The 23,995-nt window shown below is 41.9% G+C and overlaps 1 protein-coding gene across 9 annotated transcripts in view; it reads left to right on the top strand.

Moving 5' to 3' along the window:
- Nucleotides 1–5,959: 5,959 nt before the first annotated feature.
- Nucleotides 5,960–23,995, top strand: part of FAN1 (FANCD2 and FANCI associated nuclease 1) — a 33,674-nt gene continuing 15,638 nt past the window's right edge. For 6 of the 9 annotated variants that reach the window (XM_049613969.1, XM_049613963.1, XM_049613968.1 and 3 more), the window contains exons 1-5: nucleotides 6,270–8,065; nucleotides 10,005–10,145; nucleotides 12,253–12,454; nucleotides 17,892–18,125; nucleotides 23,217–23,348. In XM_049613969.1, the coding sequence (XP_049469926.1) occupies nucleotides 6,802–8,065; nucleotides 10,005–10,145; nucleotides 12,253–12,454; nucleotides 17,892–18,125; nucleotides 23,217–23,348 (1,973 nt within the window). In that variant the 5' untranslated portion in view covers nucleotides 6,270–6,801. Of the gene's footprint in view, nucleotides 6,192–6,269; nucleotides 8,066–10,004; nucleotides 10,146–12,252; nucleotides 12,455–17,891; nucleotides 18,126–23,216; nucleotides 23,349–23,995 lie in introns of those variants that run through there. The other 3 variants (XM_049613964.1, XM_049613966.1, XM_049613970.1) reach the window with 3 other exon arrangements.

The following is a 23,995-nucleotide window of genomic DNA, read 5'->3' as shown; positions in this document are numbered from 1 at the left end:
TTCTCCCTTAATGTATTAACTCTACATTGCATTAATTTCAGTTGTTTAGGAATTACAGTATGCATCCTTAACTTAAAACAGTCTACTTAGAGGGGCTCCTGGATGGCTCAATTGATTGGGGAGCCGACTTTGGCTCAGGTTATAATCTCACAGCTAGTAAGTTCGAGCCCTGAGTCGAACTCTGTGCTGACAGCTCAGAGCCTGGAGCCTGCTTCAGATTCTGTGTCTCCCTCTCTCTCTGCCCCTCCCCTACTTGCACTCCGTCTCTCTCTGTCTCTCAAAAATAAATAAAAATTTAAAAAAGTTTAAAAACAGTCTACTTAGAGTTAATATTTTACCACTTCATATAAAATGTAAGACTATTGCAGCAATATAGTTACATTTGCACTCTCATCCTTTTTGCTGTTGTTGTAATCTATAATTCATCTAGGTATGTCAAATCCTACAATGGATTGTTATTGTTTTTGCTACTGGCCTTCCAATTTCAGACTACTTTTGGTCATTCTCCAATGTTTTCGAATAGGCTTTGGTGTTTTGCACTTTGCAATTGCTTATAATTTGTTTAAAATTGTCACCAAACATTTATTTCTGTAATTTTTATATTGTTTATAATTTTTACATTGTTCATGCTTGTGATATGCAGTATTTTAGCCCAGTAAAATATAAGCTACACAGCCATTGCTAGAAATAGAAATGGCCATTATTAGAAAGTTCTTAATTTAACTATAGCCATATTTATCAATCTCTTACTTTACAGTAGCAGTTTTTCTCTTATTTAAGGAATCCTATAATACCTTCAAGATAATAAAATGATCTCCTCTTCAGGCATATCTCATGTTAACTGCCCTTCACTTTATTGTACTTCGCAGATACTGTGTTTTTTACAAATTCAAGGTTTGTGGCAGCCTTGTGTCGAGCAAGTCTATAGCATTTGCTCATTTCACGTCTCTGGATCACATTTTGGTAACTTTCACAATATTTCAAACTTTTTCATTATTGTATTTGTTATGGTGATCTCTGATCAGTGATTATGACTCCCTGAAAGATCAGATGATGGTTAGCATTTTTTAAAAATAAAGTATTTTTTTTTAATTTTTTTTTTCAACGTTTTTTATTTATTTTTGGGACAGAGAGAGACAGAGCATGAACGGGGGAGGGGCAGAGAGAGAGGGAGACACAGAATCGGAAACAGGCTCCAGGCTCCGAGCCATCAGCCCAGAGCCTGACGCGGGGCTCGAACTCACGGACCGCGAGATCGTGACCTGGCTGAAGCCGGACGCTTAACCGACTGCGCCACCCAGGCGCCCCAAAAATAAAGTATTTTTTAATGTTTATTTATTTTGAGAGAGAGAGAGAGAGAGTGCAAGTGAGGAAGAGGCAGAGAGAGGGACAGAGAGAATCTGAACAGGCTCCACACTGTCAACACAAAGCTTGACACAGGGCTCGATCTCATGAACCGTGAGATCATGACCTGAACCCGAAATGAAGAATCAGATGCTTAACTGACTGAGCCACCCATGCCCCAGCAGTAAAGTATTTTTAAATTAAGGTATTACATGTTTTTTTAATACATAATGTTCTTTTACACTTAATGGACTGCAGTGTAGTGTAAACATAATTTTTATATGCATCAAGGAACCAAAAAATTCATTTCATTTGCTTTATTGTGATATTCACTTTATTTTGGTCGTCTGGAACCCAACCCATATCTCTGAAAAATGCCTGTATTCCAAAAGTTTTGAAGCTTTGCTTTTCACAATTGTTACTTTAATCTATTTAGCCTTAATCTGTGTATTTATTTGGTGTGAGGTAGGGATCCAGTTTCATTTTTCCACGTAGGAAACCTGTTCTCAAAAACCATTTATTGACTAGTCAGATTTTCCTCAGTACCCTACAACATTTACTGTGTTGAGTACTGGATTTATTGCATTCCCATAAATACTTTGGGATTTTGTTGTGCTGTGCTATTTCATTACTTGGCCAACCCCTTCACTTGCAACCTGTATCCTATCCCCTCACTTACCTAAGAATATTCCTCCAGCAAGTCTTCTCTCTCCTGCTTCATATTTTACTCCACCTGAGTATTCCTATCAGCATATAAGCACATTGTTATTTTTCCATATTAAATAAACAAAACTCAACCTCACTTCCCCCCTTAGCTTTGGCTATACCTCGCTGCTCTCCTTCAGTACGAAACCTCTACATTTACTGTTGTTGGAGAGGAAAAACGTTTCCTCTGCCCTCTTAGGTTTATTGTCTGGGGGCCTGTGAATTCACCTGACAGAAGAAGATTGGAAAGAAAAATTATGGGAGCTTACAAAAGAAGTAGCTTGATAAATGGTTAAAGTTAGTAGGGGAAAAAAAGAGGGGTAGAAAAAGCCTTTGGGGGAAGAGCACCTGGGTTTCTAGAAGAACAAATGGGAGATAAGAAAGTTTGTGATAATGCTTGTTCATGCAGGTGTGGGGTTTTTTCCGTCTCCATGGCCATAAGATTCCCCTGGAGAGAGAATTTATGGTAGATATATTCTAGGTCTCCTTCCTGGTAATGAAAGTCCACCCTCATCTACCCCTCAAAGAGGGAATTTATGGCAGCCTTACTTCCTAGAAGTCTCTTGTAGTCAGATAAGGGAAGCTCCAAAAAGGCTTCTTTCTGTATCCGCTGATGCCTTCAGCTTAAAATAATCTTCATACCAGCTCTGGGGGTCTGAATGGGTTCCTGCATTGTCTCCAATTCCTGTCTCCCCTTTCTTTCCTGAATCCTATTCAATCATTTCACTGTTCCACAATAGCTTTTGTCAAAGTTACCAAATGACTTCCACATTGCTAGATGTAATGGTTGTTCTCAACATTCATCTTACTTCCACTCTAGGTGCATCTGATATCCCCCAATCCTCAATACACATGATTCACTTGGTTTTCTGGATGCCAAGTGTTTTCCTTCTTCCTCACTGGTAACTTCTCAGACTCCTTTGCTGGCACTCTCATCTCCCCTCTTTTTATTGTAGTGTTAGGTCTTCCTGAACTTTTATAGATTTTTTTTTAAAAGTTTATTTATTTATTTTGTGAGAGAGAGGGAGGGGTAGAGAGAGAGAGAGAGGGAGAGAGAGACTCCCAAGCAGGCTCTGTGCTATCATTGAGGAGACCAATGCAGGGCTCAAACTCACGAACTGTAAGATCATGACCTGAGCAGAAACAAAGAGTCAACAGCTTAACCAACTGCGTCATCCAGGCGCCCCAAGTCTTCCCGACCTTTTAATTCTCTATTTGTAGTCACTCCTTAGTGCCATATATTAATACTGTATAAATCCTGATGACTCCCAAATTTTTATCTCCTGATCTTATTTCATTAATAAATTCATGTGTCTTTTCATCCACAACAATGTCTAACTGGCATTTCAAACTTACATGTTGCCATGGTCTGAACATTTGGGTCTGCCCTTCCTCTTTTTTTTTTTTTTTTTAATGTTTATTTTTGAGAGAGACAGAGAACGTGAGTGGGGGAGGGGCAAAGAGAGAGACAGACACAGAATCCGAAGCAGGCTCCAGGCTCTGAGCTGTCAGCACAGAGCTGGATGTGGGGCTCAAACCCACGAACCATGAGATCATGACCCAAGCCGAAGTCAGACACTTAACTGACTGAGCCACCCAGGCACCCCTGCCTGGGGTGAAGAGGAAGCCTCTTCTACCCCAAATTCATGTTGAAATGCCAAACCCCAGTGTAATGGTATTAGGATATGGAAGTGATTGTGTCATGAGAGTAGAAACCTCATGTATGGGATTAGTGATCTTATAAAACAGGCTCTACAGGGCTCCCTAGCCCCTTACACCATGTGAGGATAAAACAAGAAGCCTGGGATCCAGAAGAAGCACTTGATTGTGTTGGCACCGTGATCTTGGACTTCTAGCCAATAGAAATGTGAATAATAAATTTCTATTATTTATAAGCCATCCAGTCTGTAAGTGGCCTGAATGGACTAAGACACATGTCTGAAACTAAACTCTTGATTTATTCCCTTCCATCCTTCTAGTTGATAGAACAGTTTTTTCCTTCCCTCATACCTTAACATCCTGTACCATGAACAAATTGTTCATTGGTTATACCTACTAAATGTATCCAGAATCTTGCTATTTCTTATCAACTGCAACACTAGCACTCTGACCCAAGCCACTATCATCTCTCCTGGGATTACTTCATTAGCTTTCTGTGTTCCCTGCTTCCACTCCTGCTTTCAGTCCCTGCTCCCCAACATCTGTGCTTAACACAACATGCAGAATGTTTCCTCTATATTACTCAAAGTAAATGCTAATATCCATATGTCCAGTAAGCCCTTTTATTAAAGGTCAGCAGACTATAGCAGAGGCCAAATCTGGTCAGCTACTTATAAATAAAGTTTTATTGGAACACAGCCACACACTTTTATGTTACGTATTGTCTATGCCTGCTTTCACACTACAACAGCAGTGTGACCAGAGATCCCATGGCCAACAAAGCCTAAAATATTTACTACCTGGCCCTTTACAGAAAATGTTTGTTACCCTACATGATCTGCCCTCTCTCTGCTACCTATCTCACTTCACTTCTGCTCCAGTGAGTTGTCTTGGCCTTCTTGGTGTTTTTGCTAGGCAAGCTTCTACCTCAGGGAGAGGCTGTTGCTGTTTCATCTGCCTACAGTTCTCTCCTCTCAAGTATTCACTGCCTTACTTCCTTCAAGTCTGCTCAAAGATTACCTTTTCTGTGGAGCCTTTCCTTACCACTCTTTCATACTGTAATTCTCATCTCCATCCTCACCCTGATGTTCCCAGTTTTTTTTCGAAGTTCTCCCCCTTAATTCTCTACATTATTTATTGTTTTGTCTTTCTTCACCAGAATATATTCTCCATGAAGGCAGGGGACTCCCCCCACCCCCTATTCCTCATTTCTGTTCGCTGCCATATTTTGAGCATCAAGAACATGAGGTAGGCACTTAATACATATTTGTTGGTGAATTCCTTATTCATGTTCCTTTTCTCTTTGACTTGTTCATTTATCCATATTCATTCGATATGTATTTACAGAGTAATTACACAGTGCTGACCACTGTGGAGAGCACTGGTAAAGGACCACACTGGTAAAGTGCCCCCTGTACTCAGAAATTTCTGCTTACATTCTGGGTCATTCATGGGGATGCTGGAACCAGCTGGTAACCGTGCTGAAGAGCTGAGTGATACACTTTATCTTTCAGTTACCAATTTCTGTTCTTAAATATCTAATTTTTTTTTCAAAAAATTTTAACGTTTATTTATTATTAAGAGATAGAGACAGAGCATGAGCATGGGAGGGGCAAAGAGAGGGGGAGACACAGAATCCGAAGCAGACTCCAGGCTCAGAGCTGTCAGCACAGAGTCCAACACGGGGCTCAAACCCACGAACCTCGAGATCATGGCCTGAGCCGAAGTCTGATGCTTAACCGACTGAGCCACTCAGGCGCCCCGTTAAATATGTTATTATACATTTAACTGCATGGCTTCACAATTAAACCATATGAAAAACGGAAGTAATGAACACCCCCAATTCACTGCTCCCTAACGACTTGACTTCGTTTTATTGTTCCTTTGCTCTGGAGGTTATTCACATCTAGCAAGGCGGCGAGCAGCTCATCTTTGGGAATGCCCAGCTACTGAGCCCACCGCGCGAACTCGCGGGCGCCGGGTCGGTGGAGCCCCCTGTGCATCTGCTCCCAGCAAGCCCCTTCTGACGCTGAGCGCGGCCCCCACGGGCAACCTTCCCAACGACTGATGCCAGGGGCTCCCTCCGAGTGCACGTGCAAGGGTCTCCAGGCGTGGAGAGTGGAGGCTCCCGGACCTCCCTGCACCGCTCGGCTGGACTCGGTCACTATGGATGGAAGGAGCCTTTAACCTGGAAGGAAAGAGGGATCGATCACTCGGGCCTCCACTTGCTGAGCCTATGGCGAGCCGAGATGCGGGGATCGGCTGGGAATGCCTGGGCGCGCGGAGCCCGGTGGGAGGAGTGGGGTGGCCGGCCGGGGTCGCCGGCAGGCCGGCGCGCGGGAGGGGAGACCGCGGGCGGCTAGGGGCGGCGGGGAGGGAGGGTGAAAGAGGGCGACAGGGCGGGCACCTTGGCGGAGCCTAGGTGCGCGTCCCACGTGCGCGCACGCGGCCCCAGTGGGATCGTCCTCCCCCGAGCCTCAGAGGTGCGGTGGCCATAGCTGCACGGGGGACCCATGCGTGTTGACAGATGTCTGTGACTTGGGGTGGGGGTGGGGGGGCGGTGGAGTTTATCCGTGCAGGGCAGTGAGGCCGGAATGACTCCGGGGATCGGGCAGACAGGCATTCTCTGGCCCGGAAAAAGCCACTGATGCAGTAGTTTTCAAAGGGGGATCTGGAATAGTCAAATTTTCCCTTTTAAAAAATGGGTAATTTTAGATCTTAAGTCTGAGAAAATATCCCTGCGGAGCCTATTGCCGTCATTTTATGGGTAAGGGTCACACGGAGATTGCGTGTAGAGCTGGGAGTAGAGCCTTGGGTCTTCTGTGCCAAGCCCAGGGTTTTCCTTCTCTCAAGGGATACTGCCATTGCACGTTTTACTGTTTTCCACTCTGTTGTTGAATTCATTAAAGTGTTTTTAATCCACATGTGTTTTATTTTGTAGGAAGAAGAAATTGACTAAATGAAAAACATGAAGCCAAATAGAATCCCCCTTTGTATTGTTTCAAGACAGGGAAGTAAAAGTAAACCATTGTTGTCTTTTTCCAGTGATATCCTGGGTTTTACTACTGGAAACACCTAGTTTTTCTAATACTCATGATGTCAGAAGGGAAAGCTCCTGCGAAGAAAAGACCTCGTAGAAGTTTATCAGCCAGTAAAACTAAAACAAAAGAATGTAACTCTATTATTTCATTTTTTAACAATGCACCACCTGCTAAGCTTGCCTGCCCTGTTTGTAGTAAAATGGTGCAGAGATATGATTTAAACCGGCATCTTGATGAAAAGTGTGCTAACAATGATGACATCACTCCAGTTGATCAGAGGCATGTTGACTTAACAAATTCACATGTGCCTACAGTAGATTTAACCAATATTGTGTTAGAAGATGTAACGCCAGGAAAGTTGTCACCATCAAAGATAAGTTTAACCCCTGACCAAAGTGATTCAGCAAAAATGGGCGTAAAACAGCAGACCAGCCCCTACTTTAAAAATAATGATGATTTGGGGTGCAAAAATCAAGATAAGCTGAGACATCATAATGTGAAAGTCATTACTTTGGGAAGCCTGTCATCTAAATTGTCCAGAAGATACACAGAGGCTAAAAGAGCAATAGATAAGAAAGAGGAATTTGCCAATAAGAGTCCACAGAGTTCCTCATTCACAATGGTTAGGACCCTGGTTGATAACTGTTCAGAGACTGAGGACAAGGATCAAATTTTGGAGAACAGTTCTCAAAAGGAAAATGTGTTTGCCTGTGATTCTCTTAAGGAGCAGAGTACACCTGAACATACTGTAGAAGGCACAAAAATAATGGAAGCTGAAAGCCAAAAGGCTACCCAGGAATATGAGAGATCACCCCTTGGCCCTGCCTTCTCAGATAATGCTGCTATGTTATTTTCACCAGATTTAACTCTTGGGAATACATTGAAGTCTACTTCAGAGCACAGTCTTGCAAAGTGGGAGAGCATCAAAGGAGTAGATAATCAAGATGTTGAAAAATGCGAGGCAGGTAGTTGTGAAGAAGTGAAAGTGACTGTTGCTTCAGAAACTAAAACACAGTTGTCAAATTGGGAGGCAAAGTCTGATAGTCCTACACATGATGATTCTAAAGGGCATAACATCCAGGACCTTTCTCAGGAAGGTGACAGTGACTTAAAGAATGAAATCACTTGTGGAATTCCTTTGGAGCAGGGGTCAAGCTGTGATGTTCCTGGTAAAACAGTTACAGTACCACCAAGTCATCCTTACTACCTTCGGAGTTTCCTCGTGGTGCTGAGAGCTGTATTTGAGAATGAAGAAGATAGGATGCTCTTTGATGAACATGAGAGGGGAATTGTAACTAAATTTCATCAATTATCAGGTATCAAGCTCGTGTGCTTTCAAGTTTTTGTTTTCCATTTGCTGGCCTGATTTGGGCAGTAACCTAATGACCACAAGGAGTCAGTGTGGTTCTGTGAGTCCTCTGGGAATGCTCCTGGGAATCAGCCAGCCACAAGGTTTGAGAAGAACATGCATGAAAAAGAGATTTTGTGTTCGGTGATGTCTGCTTCTGCAGTATCATCCTTACAAGCTGTAATTTGGTTATAATGGAAGCATCTGTTTTTCCTTTATATGTATATTTGATGGTTGTAAAACAGCCTTTTCCAGGTTAAAAAAAATAACCTTTGTGACTTAGAAAAGTATTCTTTGCTTTTGAGCGTGTAATCAAGCTTAATTTAGGTTGTTTTATTGTTTTTACACACCATTTTCTCAAAACTGAAGTAAAATACAGGAAAGAACAAACCAAAGTATATTAAGGCTTATTTTTTCCTTCAATTTTAGGTTTTTTGACTCTGCCTTTTAAGGTCAGGGTGTGGAGGAATTGGAAACTTTCAGGCTAAATTGGTGCATTTAAAAATAATGGTCTATGCCTCAGTTCCTTGGCAGCCAGTGGTGGCTCTGAGCCGATAGTGCACATTTGGAGCAAAAGCCACCCTTGTTGCATTGCTAATCCAAAGGGCCATGATGGCTTTATGGAACTGAGTCCCTTCTGAGGTAGGAAACGCTTACTTGGGAGCTACACTGACCTCCCATAATTTGTAGTCAGGTTGGACTCTTCAGTAGAGTTAAAAAAAAAATCTTAAACATTGCCAGGAATGTTCAAGAGAAGGGTTTTTGTTTTAAATGCACACAATGGAATTACGGTATTCTTAGTATTGCTTTGACATGCGAGTAATACTTCTCTAGGCACAGTTGCATTAATTATCCTCACAGCCTCAGTCTCTACTTATGCTGTCCTCACCAGAACATGGACATGAATGACACCACATTGACTCTTCTGTCCATGGAAGTTACAGATCTTTAGTTGGGTACTGGTTGTATTCATGTGAGCATTTGAGTAGTCCATGGCTCTGTACTTCTGTATAATTGAGAAGAATGAATAGTTCCCTGAATGGAATTTCTGCAGATTCTTGTGTATGGCTCCCCACAGAGAATAATCTTCAGTGTCTCTATGTGAAAATAAGTACTGCTAATTGAATTTTCCTCTTTAAGGAAAAAAAGGGGGGTGGGGAGTTGAAGATTTAAGAAATACAGTTACACCATTTTAGAATTGGCAGAAATTTGAAGATAATCCAGATAACAGGAAAACTGACCAGGTTAATTAAATAACTTAGCCAAGATCACCAAGTTAGAGATGGCTGCCCTACCAATGCTAGACGAATTTTGAAAATCTTTTCAGATTATTTTCAGCCAACGATACAATCGTTCATATTAAGCTGAAAGCGGAGAATAACATAACTGGAATTCTGGGTAGGGCTTCTCTGATGGAGTAAAAATGTTGGTGGCTAGACAATGGGAAACCTGGTACTTAGAAGTTTTAAAATGGCCAATAACCATGACCAACTTTGGAGATTTTTTGTTGTTTATACACCAATCATCGAACGCCTCATCTTGTTTAATCTTTTCAGCAACATTGGGAAGATGGTGTTATTGCCCCATCCCACCCCCACTTTTTTAACAGAAGAGAAAATGGAGTCTCGGTAAGGTTCATAGATTTGTATAATTCAGAAGTGGCAGGGCTGGTCCCATCCTGGATATTCTTATTGTCCTATGGTGGCAGGCACACAGGACAAGGAGACATCTCCATGGGGACTTCTATATGAAATAAATTGTATTTTCCAAAGGAAGAAAAAGATGTTCTTGGGTGATCAGTTGAGTAAGCATAAGTGTATTTCTAATAGAATATGTTGTATTCAGTTTTAAAAAGTGAATGTTTGTATGTTGTTTTGAGAAGAGAGTTTTCACGACTTTTCTTGCAGCTAGTGGTCAGAAGTTATACGTAAGACTTTTTCAACGTAAATTTGGCTGGATTAAGATGAATAAATTGGAATATGAAGAGATTGCTCCTGACTTAACACCTGTGATTGGAGAATTGCAGCAAGCAGGCTTTCTGCAGACAGGTATGATTAGTCAAAGGAAATGTAAAATGAAAATATGACACGAATAACTAAGTTTCTGCAGAATGATGGTGATACCAGGATGGTGTCATCTCCTGGTTGGTGCCTGGTAAATAGTAATTTTTTTTTAATTGAATTTTTAACCTTAGGACAACAGATTATTCATGTTAAAGCCATTCTTAGCCTGTGTGAAGACCACTGTTGTTTTCTTGGCTGTTTCGTATTTAGGATGATAAAGTCCTCTCTGGATAGATAGGTGGCCGTGGTCCACTGAAGAAACTCATCCCTTCTCAGCTCTCACCTTCCAGCAAGAATCTGACTCATTCAGATGCCTTATCTTTGTGATAGAATAAAGCTGGCTTGCTTGAAGTTAATATTGCCTCTAAAAGCTTCATCTACCCCTATATGCACGCATATACAGCTCTTATAGTTTATAAGTTGATTGCCTCAGAAGTTCATTGACTTAGGCCTATGAGACTATTAGATAACTATGGTTGTCTTGTCAGTAGATTCATTAAGCACCTACCTGTACTGAATGCAGTGTTGTACTGGAAACGTAGGTGGAGGAAGAATGTGAGTCTTCAGTAGTTGCTGACAGTGTAGACTGAAATAAGCAAATCAAGCCAAAGCCAGGTGGTTTCTGTGTGGTGGTTTGTAGTGGAGAGCAGTTAGTAAAGTGAGGTTAGGTGATGTGGTGGTCCTGGGGGAAGACATAGATGCTCAGTAAAGAGGCTTGAACGTGAAGGATTAGGCAGTGGGACTCGGACCCCTGCTTGGAGCACTGCTTCCCACGCGTCAGTGCCATAGTGTCACCTGGGAGCTCCTGTCCCCACGTGGAGGATTTGATGAAGATTCATAAATCCACAAGTTTAACAGGCATGCCAGGTGACCGCTGCAGGTGAGCCTTGACTTACCTTTAAACGACCTTTAGGCAACAGAACCAGAACCCCTGTGGCTCACTGTTGCACTCAGTCAAGTCTGAGTTTTGCCCTCGATCTGCACAACCCTGTGGGACCTGGCTCTGGCTGCCCCTCCTGCTCTGTCATGGCCACAGAGCGCTCCTCGGTGTTCTTCAGCATGCTGAGTGCACTCCTCTTTCAGAGCCTTGTACTTGCTGCCACACGGCTCATTTCATCCAGCTGTGCTCTGTGTCACGTCATCAGACATTTGCCTGACCACTTGCTCCCTGCCATGTTTGCTTGGCCATAACCAGTTTTATTTTCATTATAACCGTTACCCCACCTGACATATATACTTGCTTATTATGCTAGGAGCTGAGCTCCTTGTGGACCAGGACTTGTTTTGGTCATTGTAGTGTGCCCTGGGCCATAGAAGATTACTTGGCATGCAGTGTACACCCACTAAGTACTTGCTGAGTGGAGGAAAAAGGCACTGCCCTAAGCTGTAAATGCCTAGAAGGCAGATACCAGCCAAGTCTGATTCAGCTGCATCCTGGGTCTAGGGTGATGTCTGGGGCCTATAATAGCAGACATATCCATGTATGTTGAGTGAGTGAATCCATGAAGAGGCCTGTGGGGAGGGAGGAGAGCTGATGGTCAGCTTTGGGAGAGGTCCATTTGAAGGGTTTGTAATCCGAGAGCAAATATACCAGTGAGTTTTTAAGGAGAATGTGCAAGCTATAATGACTATCCATATGTGTCTTTATTTTATTTTCCTTTGTTTTTTAGTGAGAAATTCTATTAATTTATAACTTTTATGAGGTATCTATTTTCCATATTCTTTTTTTTTGTGTTTTATTTATTTTGAGAGAGAGCATGTGTGCATACGTGCAAGGGGTGGGAGAAGGAGGGGCTGAGAGGTAGGGAGAGAGAATCCCAAGCAGACTCCAGGCTGTCAGCACAGAACCTCACAAACCATGAGATCATGACCTGAGCTGAAATCAAGAGCCAGACGCTTAACCAACTGAGCCACCCAAGTGCCCCTCTATATTCTTTAATAATTGCTTTGGCAAACTAATTACAATTTCTGCAGTAGAATTCCATTATATTTGCATATAACTAAATTTCATTCTTCTTAAATAGAGCTAGAAAATAGTAAAATTCCTTAAAACTATGTTTAACTTTTTTTCTTTTTTTTAAATCCATTTCAGAGTCTGAGTTGCAAGAACTCTCTGAAGTGCTTGAACTGCTTTCTGCTCCTGAACTAAAAACCCTGGCCAAGACCTTCCACTTGGTGAATCCCAATGGACAGAAACAGCAACTCGTGGACACCTTTCTCAAATTGGCCAAACAGCCTTCAGTCTGCACTTGGGGAAAAAATCAGTCTGGAATCGGTGCCGTGATTTTAAAAAGGTTTTGTTGACCGTCATAACAATAAAAGCATTTAAAATGTTGATAGCACATATTAACTTATTATAACAGTACATTTTTTTCAAAATATAATTACTTGTTTCAGTTGCGGTTAGATTAAGAAGTCAAAAGAGTATTACAAGGCTTATTACCATAGCCTGGATTCTTTCTTGGTTTATTATTTATAATTCTTGTAGTACTATATTTGGAGCAAGAAATTTCTAGGACCAAGAAAAATTAGGAGGCAATAGGCCTTTAGTAAATTCTAGTATTTTATTATTCAAGAAAAATGCAGTTTTGGCTACTGTTCCTACAGGATTTGAGGGTAAACTATTCAGTCAAATATTTATTTTAGTCAACTTTTTATTGAAGTGTAATCTATCAGTCTTAATATGCAACTATTTTTGAGTTTAGACATAAAATTTACTAAAAACTGTGGTTTGTTTCTTTTGCTTTTTTTTTTTTTTAATTTTTTTTTATTTTGAGAGAGACAGAGAGAAGGAGAGCATGGGTGGGCATGAGTTGGGGAGGGGCAGAGACAGAGAGAGAGGGAGAGAGAATCCCAAGCAGGCTCCATACTACCAGCACAGAACCCAACGTGATGTCATGAACTATGAGTCTATGACCTGAGCTGAAATCAAGGGTTTGATGCTTAACTGACTGAGCCACCCAGACACCCCTCTTTAGCTTTTGTGACAACCTTGAACTGTTTCAGTTTGGGAAAAATGTGAAAACTTTAAGAATTTATTTTTTCTGCTCACATGATCTATAAAATACAACTATAATAACTTTAGTCTGGGAGTCCACTGTTCTGGAATTGTTGAGGATGAAGTGAGTGATGCTTTTGAAAATACTTTAAAACAGTGTCAGTGTTATTTATTTTGTATAATATATATGTTGTGTGTATCTGAATACACACAAAGATATACATGTGCTTGTGCACAGGTAACTTTCAGCTGTTACTTGCCAAGAGCCCATCTTTGCTGGGAAGATATTATAAATACTACTCTTTTATAAAACATAGGTGTAAAAAATTATTAAGAAAATTGTCACTACTAACACTTCAAAAAGTTTATACTGTATCTTTTTAAAAAAATATTTTAATTATGTATTTAGAGTTAATTGGCTTTAAGATCCACATGGTTGTAGTATGTTAAATCTCTTCAAAGTCCTTTCTTTTTAAGTTGTTTTTAAAGTTTTTATTTTACTTCCAGTTAACACAGTATTATATTAGTTTCGGGTGTACAATATAATGATTCAGTACTTCTATTCAACACCCTCTGGTGCTCATCACAAGTGCCCTGTTTAATCCCCATCACATATTTAACCTATCCCCACACTTCCCTTCTCTCTGGTAACCATCAGTTTGTTCTCTGTAATTAAGAGTCTGTTTCTTGATTTCTCCTCCCTCTTATTTTTTTCCTTTTGCTCGCTGTTGGTTTTATTTCTTAAATTTCATGCATGTGTGAAATGACATGGTATTTGTCTTTTCTGGCTGAATTATTTCACTTATCATTATACTCTCTGGCGGTATCCACATTGTTGCAAATGGCACAATTTCATTCTTTTTTATGGCTGAATAATATTCCATTGTATACATATACCACATCTTTATTCATTCATTAGTTGATGGATACTTGGACTGCTTCCATAAGTTGGCTGTTGTAAATGATGCTTCAATAATCACTGGGGCACATATATCCCTTCAAATTAGTATTTTTGTATTTTTTGGGTAGATACCTAGTAGTGCAGTTGCTGGATCCTCCTCTAGTTCTGTTTTTAACTTTTTGAGAAACTTCCATACTCTGTTCCAGAGTGGCTGCACTACTTTGCATTCCCACCAGCAGTGCAGGAGAGTTCACCTTTCTCCACATCCTTGCCAACACCTGTTGTTTCTTGTGTTGTTGATTTCAGCTGTTCTGTCAGGTGTGAGGTGATAGCTCATTGTAGTTTTTTTTTTTTTTAAGTTTATTTACTTATTTTGAGAGAGACAGCAAGTAGGAAAGGGGCAGAGAGAGGGAGAGAGAAAGAATACCAAGCAGGCTCCGCACTGCCCGCGCAGAGCCTGATGTAGGGCTTGAACTCACAAAACCGTGGTATCATGACCTGAGCTGAAACTAAGAGACGCTTAACTGACTAAGCCACCCCAGTGCCCTCTCCTTGTAGTTTTGATTTGCATTTCCCTGATGGTAAGTGATAATGAGCATCTTTTCATGTGTTGGCCATCTGAATGTTTTCTTTGGAGAAATGTCTGTTCATATCTTCTGTTCATTTTTAAATTGTATTATTTATTTTTTGGGTATTGAGTTTTGTATTTTATTTATGGATTTTGGATACTATTTGATATGACATTTGCAAATATCTTCTCCCATCCGATAGATTGTCTTTTAGTTTTGTTGATTATTTCTTTTGCTGTGCAGAAGTTTTTTATTTTGATGTAGTCCCAATAGTTCATTTTTGCTTTTGTTTCCCTTGCCTCAGGAGACATAACTAGTAAGAAGTTGCTACAGCCAATGTCAAAGGGGTTACTGCCTGTCTCCTCTAAGGTTTTTATGATTTCCTGACTCACATTTAGGTCTTTAATACATTTTGAATTTATTTTCATGTATGGTGTAAGGAAGTGGTTTCATTTTTTATTCTTCTGCGTGTTGCTGTCTAGTTTTCCCAACACCATTTGTTGAAGAGACTGTTTCCCATTGGATATTCTTTCCTGCTTTGTCAAGATTAATTGACCATATCATTGTAGGTTTATTTCTGGATTTTCTGTTCTATTGATCTATGTGTCTGTTTTTGTGCCAGTACCATACTGTTTGGATTACTGCGGCTTTGTCGGTGCCTGGCTGGCTCAGTTGGTAGAGCATGGGACTCTTGATCTCGGGGCTGTGAGTTCAAGCCCCACATTGGGTGTAAGGATTATGGATTACTACAGCTTTGTAATATAACTCGAGCTCTGCACTTGTGATGTCTCCAGCTTTGCCTTTCTTTTTCAAGATTGCTTTGGCTATTTGGGTTTTCTGTGGTTCCATACAAATTTTAAGCTTGTTTGTTCTAGTTCTGTGAAAAATGCTGTTGGTACTTTGACAGGAATGGCATTAAATGTGTAGATTGCTTTGGGTACTACAGACTTTTAACAATATTTGTTCTTCCAATCCATGGGCATGGAATGTCTCTTCAGTTTCTTTTATCAGTGTTTTATAGTTTTCAGAGTACAGGTCTTTCACCTCTTTGGTTAGGTTTATTCCTAGGTACCTTATTATTTTTGGTGCCATTGTAAATGAGGTTGTTTTCTTAATTTCTTTCTGTGGCTTCATAATTGTTATATAGAAATGCAGCAGATTTCTGTACATTGATTTTGTATCCTGCATTCTAAGTCCTTTCTATAATTGTATTCATTACATATTTTTTGTTAACCTTATATAACATTTTATAAGTAAGTGAACATTAAAATTAGCAAGCAACACTCTCTCAGTATAAGCACTAAGCATATGAACAGAAATAAAAGAAATAAGGTTAACTTTTTTTTTTTTTATTCCTAACTTTGGACTTGTAGGAGCATAAGATTCTCAAGGCTATTTTAGTTGTACTAAAATCACTGTCCTTCAAGACTGTACTTTATTTCTTCATTTTGTTTTAGAGCCTTGCACTGGGATCTGTCTCTGACAGCCCCATGTGAGGGCAGTGTCTTGTTATCTTACTCTGCTGTTATCATGAAGAAACAGAAAAAGGCGCATCATTTACACTTTCTTCATCCCAGTAGATAATCACTGTTCATTTTACCATGTTTTATGGTTCCTTCTGAACTCGGAGACTTGGCTGACTGCATTGCTGAGGCTCTGAATGAAGATGGAGGAATTGGACTCTTTTTATCAGTCTCTGTGGATGAGTGGTTCTCAATTAAATGGTGGTGTGATAAGAATCTCACCCCTGTCCCCTCATGCCTCTAGTGGTGGCATCGATTCCTACAACACCCCTAGAGATGCAGTACTTCTTTTAGGTTAATAGCTTCTGGGGGGTGACTTTGCTCTCCAGGGAACATCTGGAGGTATTTTTGATTGTCATGATGAAGAGGGAAGTGGGTGCTGCTAGCATTTAGTGAGGCCAGTGATGCTGCTGAGTATCCTGTAATGAATACCCTCCTCCCGTAACAGTGCCCTCCTCCCCAGCAAAGAATTGTGCCCAGATCTCGATAGTGCCAAGTTTGAGAAACGTTGATCTATTTTTTTTAATGTTTATTTATTTATTTTGAGAGAGAGAGTGAGTGTGCATGTGGGAGGGGCAGAGAGAAAGGAGAGAGAGAATCCCAAGCAGGCTCAGTGCTATCAGCACAGAGCCTGATGTAAGGCTCGATTCCATGAACCATGAGATCATGATCTGAGCTGAAATCAAAAGTCAGATGCTCAACCAACTGAGCCAACTGAGCCACCCAGGTGCCCTGAGAAACACTGTTCTAGATGGTATCCAAGTTGTGAGAGCTAGAGGGTCCATGTGGCCCTGAATTTAATTCAGACCTCCAAACCTACCTTGAAGGCATGCAGAATCAAACCAGGGTTTACAGAGGTTACCCTGGAGTGGAGATGCCTCTGGACCACTTTGCACACACACAACAGCACCAAATCTTGGTACCACTTCTTGGTGCATGAAAATATGCTGCCTAACCAATAGCCTTTGATAATGACATTTTGTTTTATTTTTTCAAATTTTAAAAAAAGTAATCTCTGTGTCTAACATGGGGCTCAAGCTCACAACCCCAAAATCAAGAGTTGCATGCTCTCCTAACTAAGCTAGCCAAGCACCCCAATAATGACATTTAAAAAAAATAACGATTATTTAATCTGAATTGTCACTTGTCAAGAAGTGAAAATTGCTCATGTCAGATAGGTAATACTTTTATGAGTTTTCCTGGTATTTCACACATTCGTGACCAGTGTAAACCCTGTTTTGCCCTTTTATTAAGCCAAACCACGTGTGAAACTATTTGGAGATAACATTTCATTTAATCTTCACCATGTCCCTAGGTAGGCTCTGAGCCAAGAGAGGTTAAGTTATGCTCCAAAGTCACACAGCTGGAAGTGGTAGATTTGTTTTAGCGTAGAGTAATGAATGCAACTTATCTTTATTTTATCTAAAAGTAACTTGTAGGGGTGCCTTTGTGGCTCAATTGGTTAGGCATCTGACTCTGGATTTCAGTTCAGGTCATGATCTCAATGTTCATGAGTTTGAGCCATGTGTCAGGCTCCATACTGTCAGTGTGGATCCTCTCTCTGTGATTCTCTCTCTCTGCCCATCCCACACATGCGTGCTCCCTCTCTCACAAAATAAATAAACTTAAAAAAAAATGTATAAAAAATGAATGTTAATAGATGAGAATAATTTGTAAAATCTAACATCCAAATGCTTTTAAAAATACCAGAAATTTATTTCTATGCTGTACATTTTTCAGAGCTAAAGATTTGGCAGGAGAGTCACTGAGAGTCTGTAAAGGCCCTCGGGCTGTGTTTTCCCGGGTCTTGCTGCTATTTTCATTGACGGACTCCATGGAAGACGAGGAAGCTGCCTGTGGTGGTCAGGGACAGCTTTCTACTGTGCTTTTGGTCAATCTTGGCCGAATGGAGTTTCCTAGGTACACCATCAATCGGAAAACCCAAATCTTCCAAGATAGAGATGATCTCATCAGGTAAGATGATATTAACTCATTATAATAGCTGTGTGACTGAATGTATATAAAAGTTTTATTATTATTATTTACCAGTTACAGTAGAAACAGAAGTCAATAGCCAGAACAGTTTTTGAAGTTTTTTGTTTTTTGTTATCCTTCTGTCCCACTTGTGTATGTTTCTAAGACTATAAGGAGAATGTAGAAACATACCTAGATTAAGGTTGCCAAAACGAATGAGCTTTGAGTTAGAAACTTTTCCCTGGCTTATATTCCCAAATAGCTTCGGCAGGATACATTTTGTAAATACAGATATTTGAACAAACCTGCCTTGTGAATATCTTGTTGGTTCAAACAAGGCTGAAGATAAATGTTTTCATGTAATAATGACTTAGATAAAGTGAATACACTTGTGTGCTGTATACTTGAATCACACACATGATAGTTTAGAAATTATCACTGATGTATTTTGGTACATGGACTCAGTGAATGTTTGGTTTGACCGGCCATAGAAGGTTTTGGTAAAGAGTGGTATAGGTCTTAGAGGAAAAAAAAATACTTAGATTTCCTTAAAAAAAAAAAACCCATCACTTAAGAAAAATTAATTCGAATTCCTAAAATGGCACTTTTGATTCTTGACGTAAGATTTATGACTCAAATGTAACTGAAATAGATTCTGATCTCTGATTGCAGGAGAGTTGGTTATGTGTTGTCTAATGTGTGCTTTAAAAAATAACTTATTGAGGGGGCGGCTGGGTGGTTCAGTTGGTTTAGCATCTGACTCTTGATTTCTGCTCAGGTCATGATCTCACGGTCTGCGCAGACAATGCGAAGCCTACTTGGTACTCTTTCTCCGCCCCTCCCCTGCTTGTGCTTACTCTCTCTCTCAAATAAACATTTAAAAAAATAATTTACTGAAATTATTGAATCAAAGCAGCATCAGTGTAAACTGATTCCAGCCCAGTTTGCTTAGCTCTCAGGAAGTTCACTGTCTTATTGGTGTTTGATTGGAATAAAATCTTCTAATAAGAATATTTCCTTACTCTGGTTTGAGTTGTCCCATGTCTTTTACCTTTTCATTTTTAGTGACTTGCTGCTGTTCTTTCTCGTGAGACTGTGTATGCTGAAACTAAGTTTCGGTCTCTCTGTACTAATGACCTATAAGACCATTCTTTGCCTCAGTTTCTTCATCTGTGAACAGGGAGAATAATAGTGTATTCCTCCAGATCTGTGTTAATACATGTAAAGTGCTTAGTCCTTGGTCCCTGGGGTTTGCTTAGTATGTCCTAGTATTATCATTGTCCTTATTACTGGTATATCTAAGGGAGATTACTTTTTAGTTCTATGATTGACATAACCATGGTTGACAAGTTCAAAAGTGGGGGAGCTAGGGTGAAAAACTAAACCATCCTAGATTCTTGTGAGAAAGTAGGTATCCTGTAAATAAAAAAAATAATTAAAACTTCTTTTGTTATGCAAGGGACATTAGCATGTTAATGAAATTAGATTTAACTGACTTCAGGAATGGTAATTATATAATACCTGGTGATATGATACCTAGTCTGAGAAATCTTTTTGGCCACCTTGGTACTTAAAATAACTTATCCTGTCTTTTCTTTTTTCTCATTTATTCAACATATATGAGCTGATTGTTGAGTATCTATTACGTGCCTCAGTGGTGGGGTTACAACATGATCAGATGGGGTTTTGCCTCCATGGGGTTATGTTTTCCTAGGGGAGATAGAAAATAAGAATAATTGTAGCATGTGAAAAGTGCTTTGATGATTGAGGGGTTGGCCGGGGAAGTTTTGCTTTGCAGAGAAAGTGCCCCTGGAGAGGTAACATTTGGATTGAGACTCAAGATTGAGGGGGAGCCAGCCATGCAGGGAGCATGTGCAACGGGCCCTGAGGCAGGAGCCAACTTGCTGAGTCAGAAACTCAGAAGACCTCTGTGGCCACAGCCCTAGGGGCAGTAGGGCAAGCCCCAGAGGTCAGACAGGAATGCAGAGCTGGGGATGCTCAGCCTCAGAAGCCCTCTGGACAGACTCAGTCATGCTCTCTGAGCAGTGGGCAGCCATTGAAGAGGTTATGGCAGAGGAGTGATCTGTTTCATGTTTTCTGAAAGCATCCTGTGGAGTAGTGGGTGGAAGGAAGCCAGGGAAGCTACGAGAAGGCTGACTAACTTGGTGGCCTAGGCTAAGGTCTTGACTGGTGGCAGCGGCAGTGAGGTGAATGGGTGAGATATTTTGGAAGGATAAGAGACAAGCCTTGATTATGGTTATGACTAGATACAGTGGGAGAATCACGGAGGGCTCTAGTGTTCTGACTCGGCTGGTGGTACCCTCGATGAGCTGGGGATTGGGAGAGGGGCGGTGGGAAGGATGGCAGTGCTGGGAGGGGAGCAGTGTTTGGGATGCCCGCTAGCCGTTCAGGTGAGGCTGTGAGCATTTGGAGTCACCGCATGTGGACGGTGTTGGAAGCCATGGAGCTGGATAGACCCCTCAGGGGGAAGAGAAGGAAGGGGCCGTGGCAGCCAGCGTTTGTCAGGTGGAGTGGAGGAGTGTCCAGGAAAGTGGGGGGAAGATTAGGAGCACGTGTGGCATGGAAGCCTAGAGAAGAGTGTGTCAAGGAGGGGCAGTCTTGTGTCTGCAGTCACTAGGGGACTGAGTAGATGTGGAGCCGGAGGGTAGAACTGTCGGATTTGGCGAGATGTGCGTAGTTGGTGGCCCGCGCAAGAGCCGCTTTAGCGGAATGTGTGGAGGGTGATGGGGATGCCAGCAGCCGTTCTGGGAAGAAGGAGAGCAGAGGATGGCTCTGAAACAGCCACTGCTGCAGTGGGGTATGAGGGCAAGCAGTTTTGTTCTGCTGTTTTAAGGGTGGCAGATACAAGGGTGCCTGTGCACTCAAGCACTGATAACCGATGGAAAAGGAGAGGCTGGCCAGAAGGAAAGAGGGGATAGCCAGAGGGCAGAAAGCTGTGGGGAGATGGGACGGTCTGGGGTCCAGAGGGCCGGAGGGAGGGTAGATGTGTGGGCAGGGGTGAGGCTGCAGTGATGAGAACCCAAGAGGGCCCCTCGAGTGGCCTCTGCCCCTGCTGGAGAGGTCTGATGGGGAAACTTGCATGGCGAATGTGGCTGGGAAGGCAAAGGTAGGAAGGAGCAGTCCTGCAGGGTGGGCAGGGGCCAGTGAGCCTGGCTCTGTGGTTTTCTTCAGCACCATTCAGGGACCTGGGCACAGGCTCAGAGTGGTCAGCCTGGACACTGTGATGAGGGTGGCCCTGATGAACAATGTGAATTCACCAGCGAGTGGTGGCTGGTTGACACCAGGTGGGGCATGGAGGCCTGCAGGACAGGACACGGTTATGGCTGGGGAAGGGGTCATGGTGGGTCTTGGCAAAGTTGGGGAATTGTTGCCATCATAAGAGAGCTGGAAGGATTGGAGGTGGAGGTCAGTGAATGAAATGCTCAAAATGAAGATATTGAGGGTGATGCAGTGCATCAGAGACAGAGGTTCAGAACAGCTGTGGTGTGGGTAGCAGAAGGGAGGTGAGTAAAGGGTTATTGGCCAGGAGGTCTTGAAACTGAGTGTGCTGTGTATCCTCACAGACATTGAAGTCACATGCCATTGTGGCTGGAGACCTGAGGCAGAGCAAGACAGAAGATAGGAGGCCAGGAGGTGCCCTCGAGGAGAAGCACTGGCTTCCAAGGAATGGGGGGCTTTCAAGGAGGGGAGAGTGATTGGGAAGCAGCTGGGAAGAAAGATGGACTCCTCCATTTGTCTCTGGGCGGGGAGGGCTGAGAGAAGAGCCCTCCCCTGCTGGAGAGGGCTGCAGGGGGAGCTGGGAAGGAGCCTTGTTCTCCTGAGGTGGCAGGAGACACCTGGGGGGGGGAGGGGTTGAGATGGGAGAGGTGCTGCCAGTGGGCGGTTCCGGCAGCACCAGGGAGGTGTGGATGAGAGGAGCGCTGATGACCCTTTCCAGTGGCAATGAGGGGAGATGAGGCACGAGGGGGTCGGTTGGCTCTGTGGGGCTTGTTGAGGCCACGAGGCTGGGAGTATGCGGCCTGCTCCTGACACTCCTGGCCATGGAGGTGCTCCTGCCAGGCTGGGCCAGCCTCCAGACAGTTCTCTCTGTTGTGTTCTCCTTTCTTATGGACCTCGGGAATGTCCCATAGCATTTTATAAGAGAATTAGATCTACAAATTTGTGAGCAAATTTTTCCATTTAGAGGCAATTTGTTTTTATTTTTATGTGAGTGCATTTGCACACAATGATAGTGCGTGCTTTTCTTTTAGGTGTGAGCCCAAAATACAGTGACCATGTATGCACAGTGTCACTTGGGCAAATGTCTCTGTTTTGGGTGTATCTAAAGATGCAATGAGGAGTTGTCTTTCTTCAGCTAAGTGGTTTCATAACCTGTCAGCATTGCTGTCTCCCAAAGAATGCATCTTTGGGTGGTATCACCCAAAGTCTGGCTACATCTGCCTAAATGATTAGGTTACCAGATCCACGCCTTAATGTGACTTTGAAGTCACTTACTGTTTACATGGTTGCTGCCAGATTGCTGAATGAATGAGTACCAAGAATCAGAAATGATGAGCTGATGAATATTACATTTATCTATGGAACATGTTAACGTATAATACAGTGTGACTGTTTTTCTCCTCCTAGCTGGGTAGCCTGTATTCTTTTAGGTTACTTTAGGGCAGTAATATGCTATTATTAGAATCAAATCTATTTATTTATTTATTTATTTATTTATTTAAATTAATCTTTATTTATTTTTGAGAGAGAGAGAGAGAGAGTGTGACCAGGGGAGGAACAGAGAGAGAGGAAGACACAGAATCCGAAGGAGGTTCCAGGCTCTGAGCTGTCAGCACAGAGCCCGACGCGGAGCTCGAACCCACGAACTGCGAGATCATGACCTGAGCCAAAGTCAGACGCTCAACTGACTGAGCCACCCAGGTGCCCCTAGAATCAAATTTAAATAAGCCCTATATTTTCAGAAACACACTCTTACCCTTCAGAATTAGATCCTGGGGATAGGATGTGGTATTTTTTATGTAAATGTTCATTCACATTTGAAACTTGGATGGTGTGGGGCTTTTCCCCCAGATACGCAGCGGCCGCGCACATGCTAAGTGACATTTCTACTGCAATGGCCAATGGGAACTGGAAAGAAGCTAAAGAGCTCTCTCAATGTGCAAAAAGTGATTGGAACAAACTGAAAAACCACCCTTCCCTGAGGTGAGATCTTTTCTAGGTGCCTGTCAAAGTTTACTTAGGATCAAGTTGTTTCAACCACTTGAGGTAATTCTCTTCAGGAAGAACTTACTCCTTTTGTTCTGTGGTCAAAGCAGCTGTGCAGTTGAATTCCCCACTTGCTTTGCATACCCACAGTGTTGTGTGAAATAGAAGGAAATGTCTGAAAGTCTGAAGTGAATTTTAGATAACTCAGATCGCTTGCACCAGGCATTGGAGTGAACAAATGGCTTTCCATTTGCCATCTTTTTTTTAAATTGAGATATAATTGACATATAACATAGTATTTGTTTCAGGTGTACAGTATGATGGTTTGATATTTATATAAATATTGCAAAATGATCATCACAGTAAGTCTAGTTAACATCCATCACCATAGTTACAAAAGTTTTTTCTACTCTCTTAACAACTTTGAATTATGTAGTACAGTCTCATTAACTATAGTCCCTATACTGTACATTACATCCCAATGGCTTACTTTATAACTGAAAGTTCGTACCTTTTAATTACCTTCACCCTTTTTGTGCACTCTCCCACCCCCTTAACTTAACCATCTTTTGGCATGTTGGCTTCTCTGAGTATTGGTCAGCTGAACTGAGATGTGGGGGAAACCCAGCAGCAGGACAGACGTG

Source organism: Panthera uncia (genome assembly GCF_023721935.1).
Source record: "Panthera uncia isolate 11264 chromosome B3 unlocalized genomic scaffold, Puncia_PCG_1.0 HiC_scaffold_1, whole genome shotgun sequence".
Classification (NCBI taxonomy): domain Eukaryota; kingdom Metazoa; phylum Chordata; class Mammalia; order Carnivora; family Felidae; genus Panthera; species Panthera uncia.
Note: the sequence above shows the minus strand (reverse complement) of the source record. Positions and strands in the feature narration are given on the sequence as shown.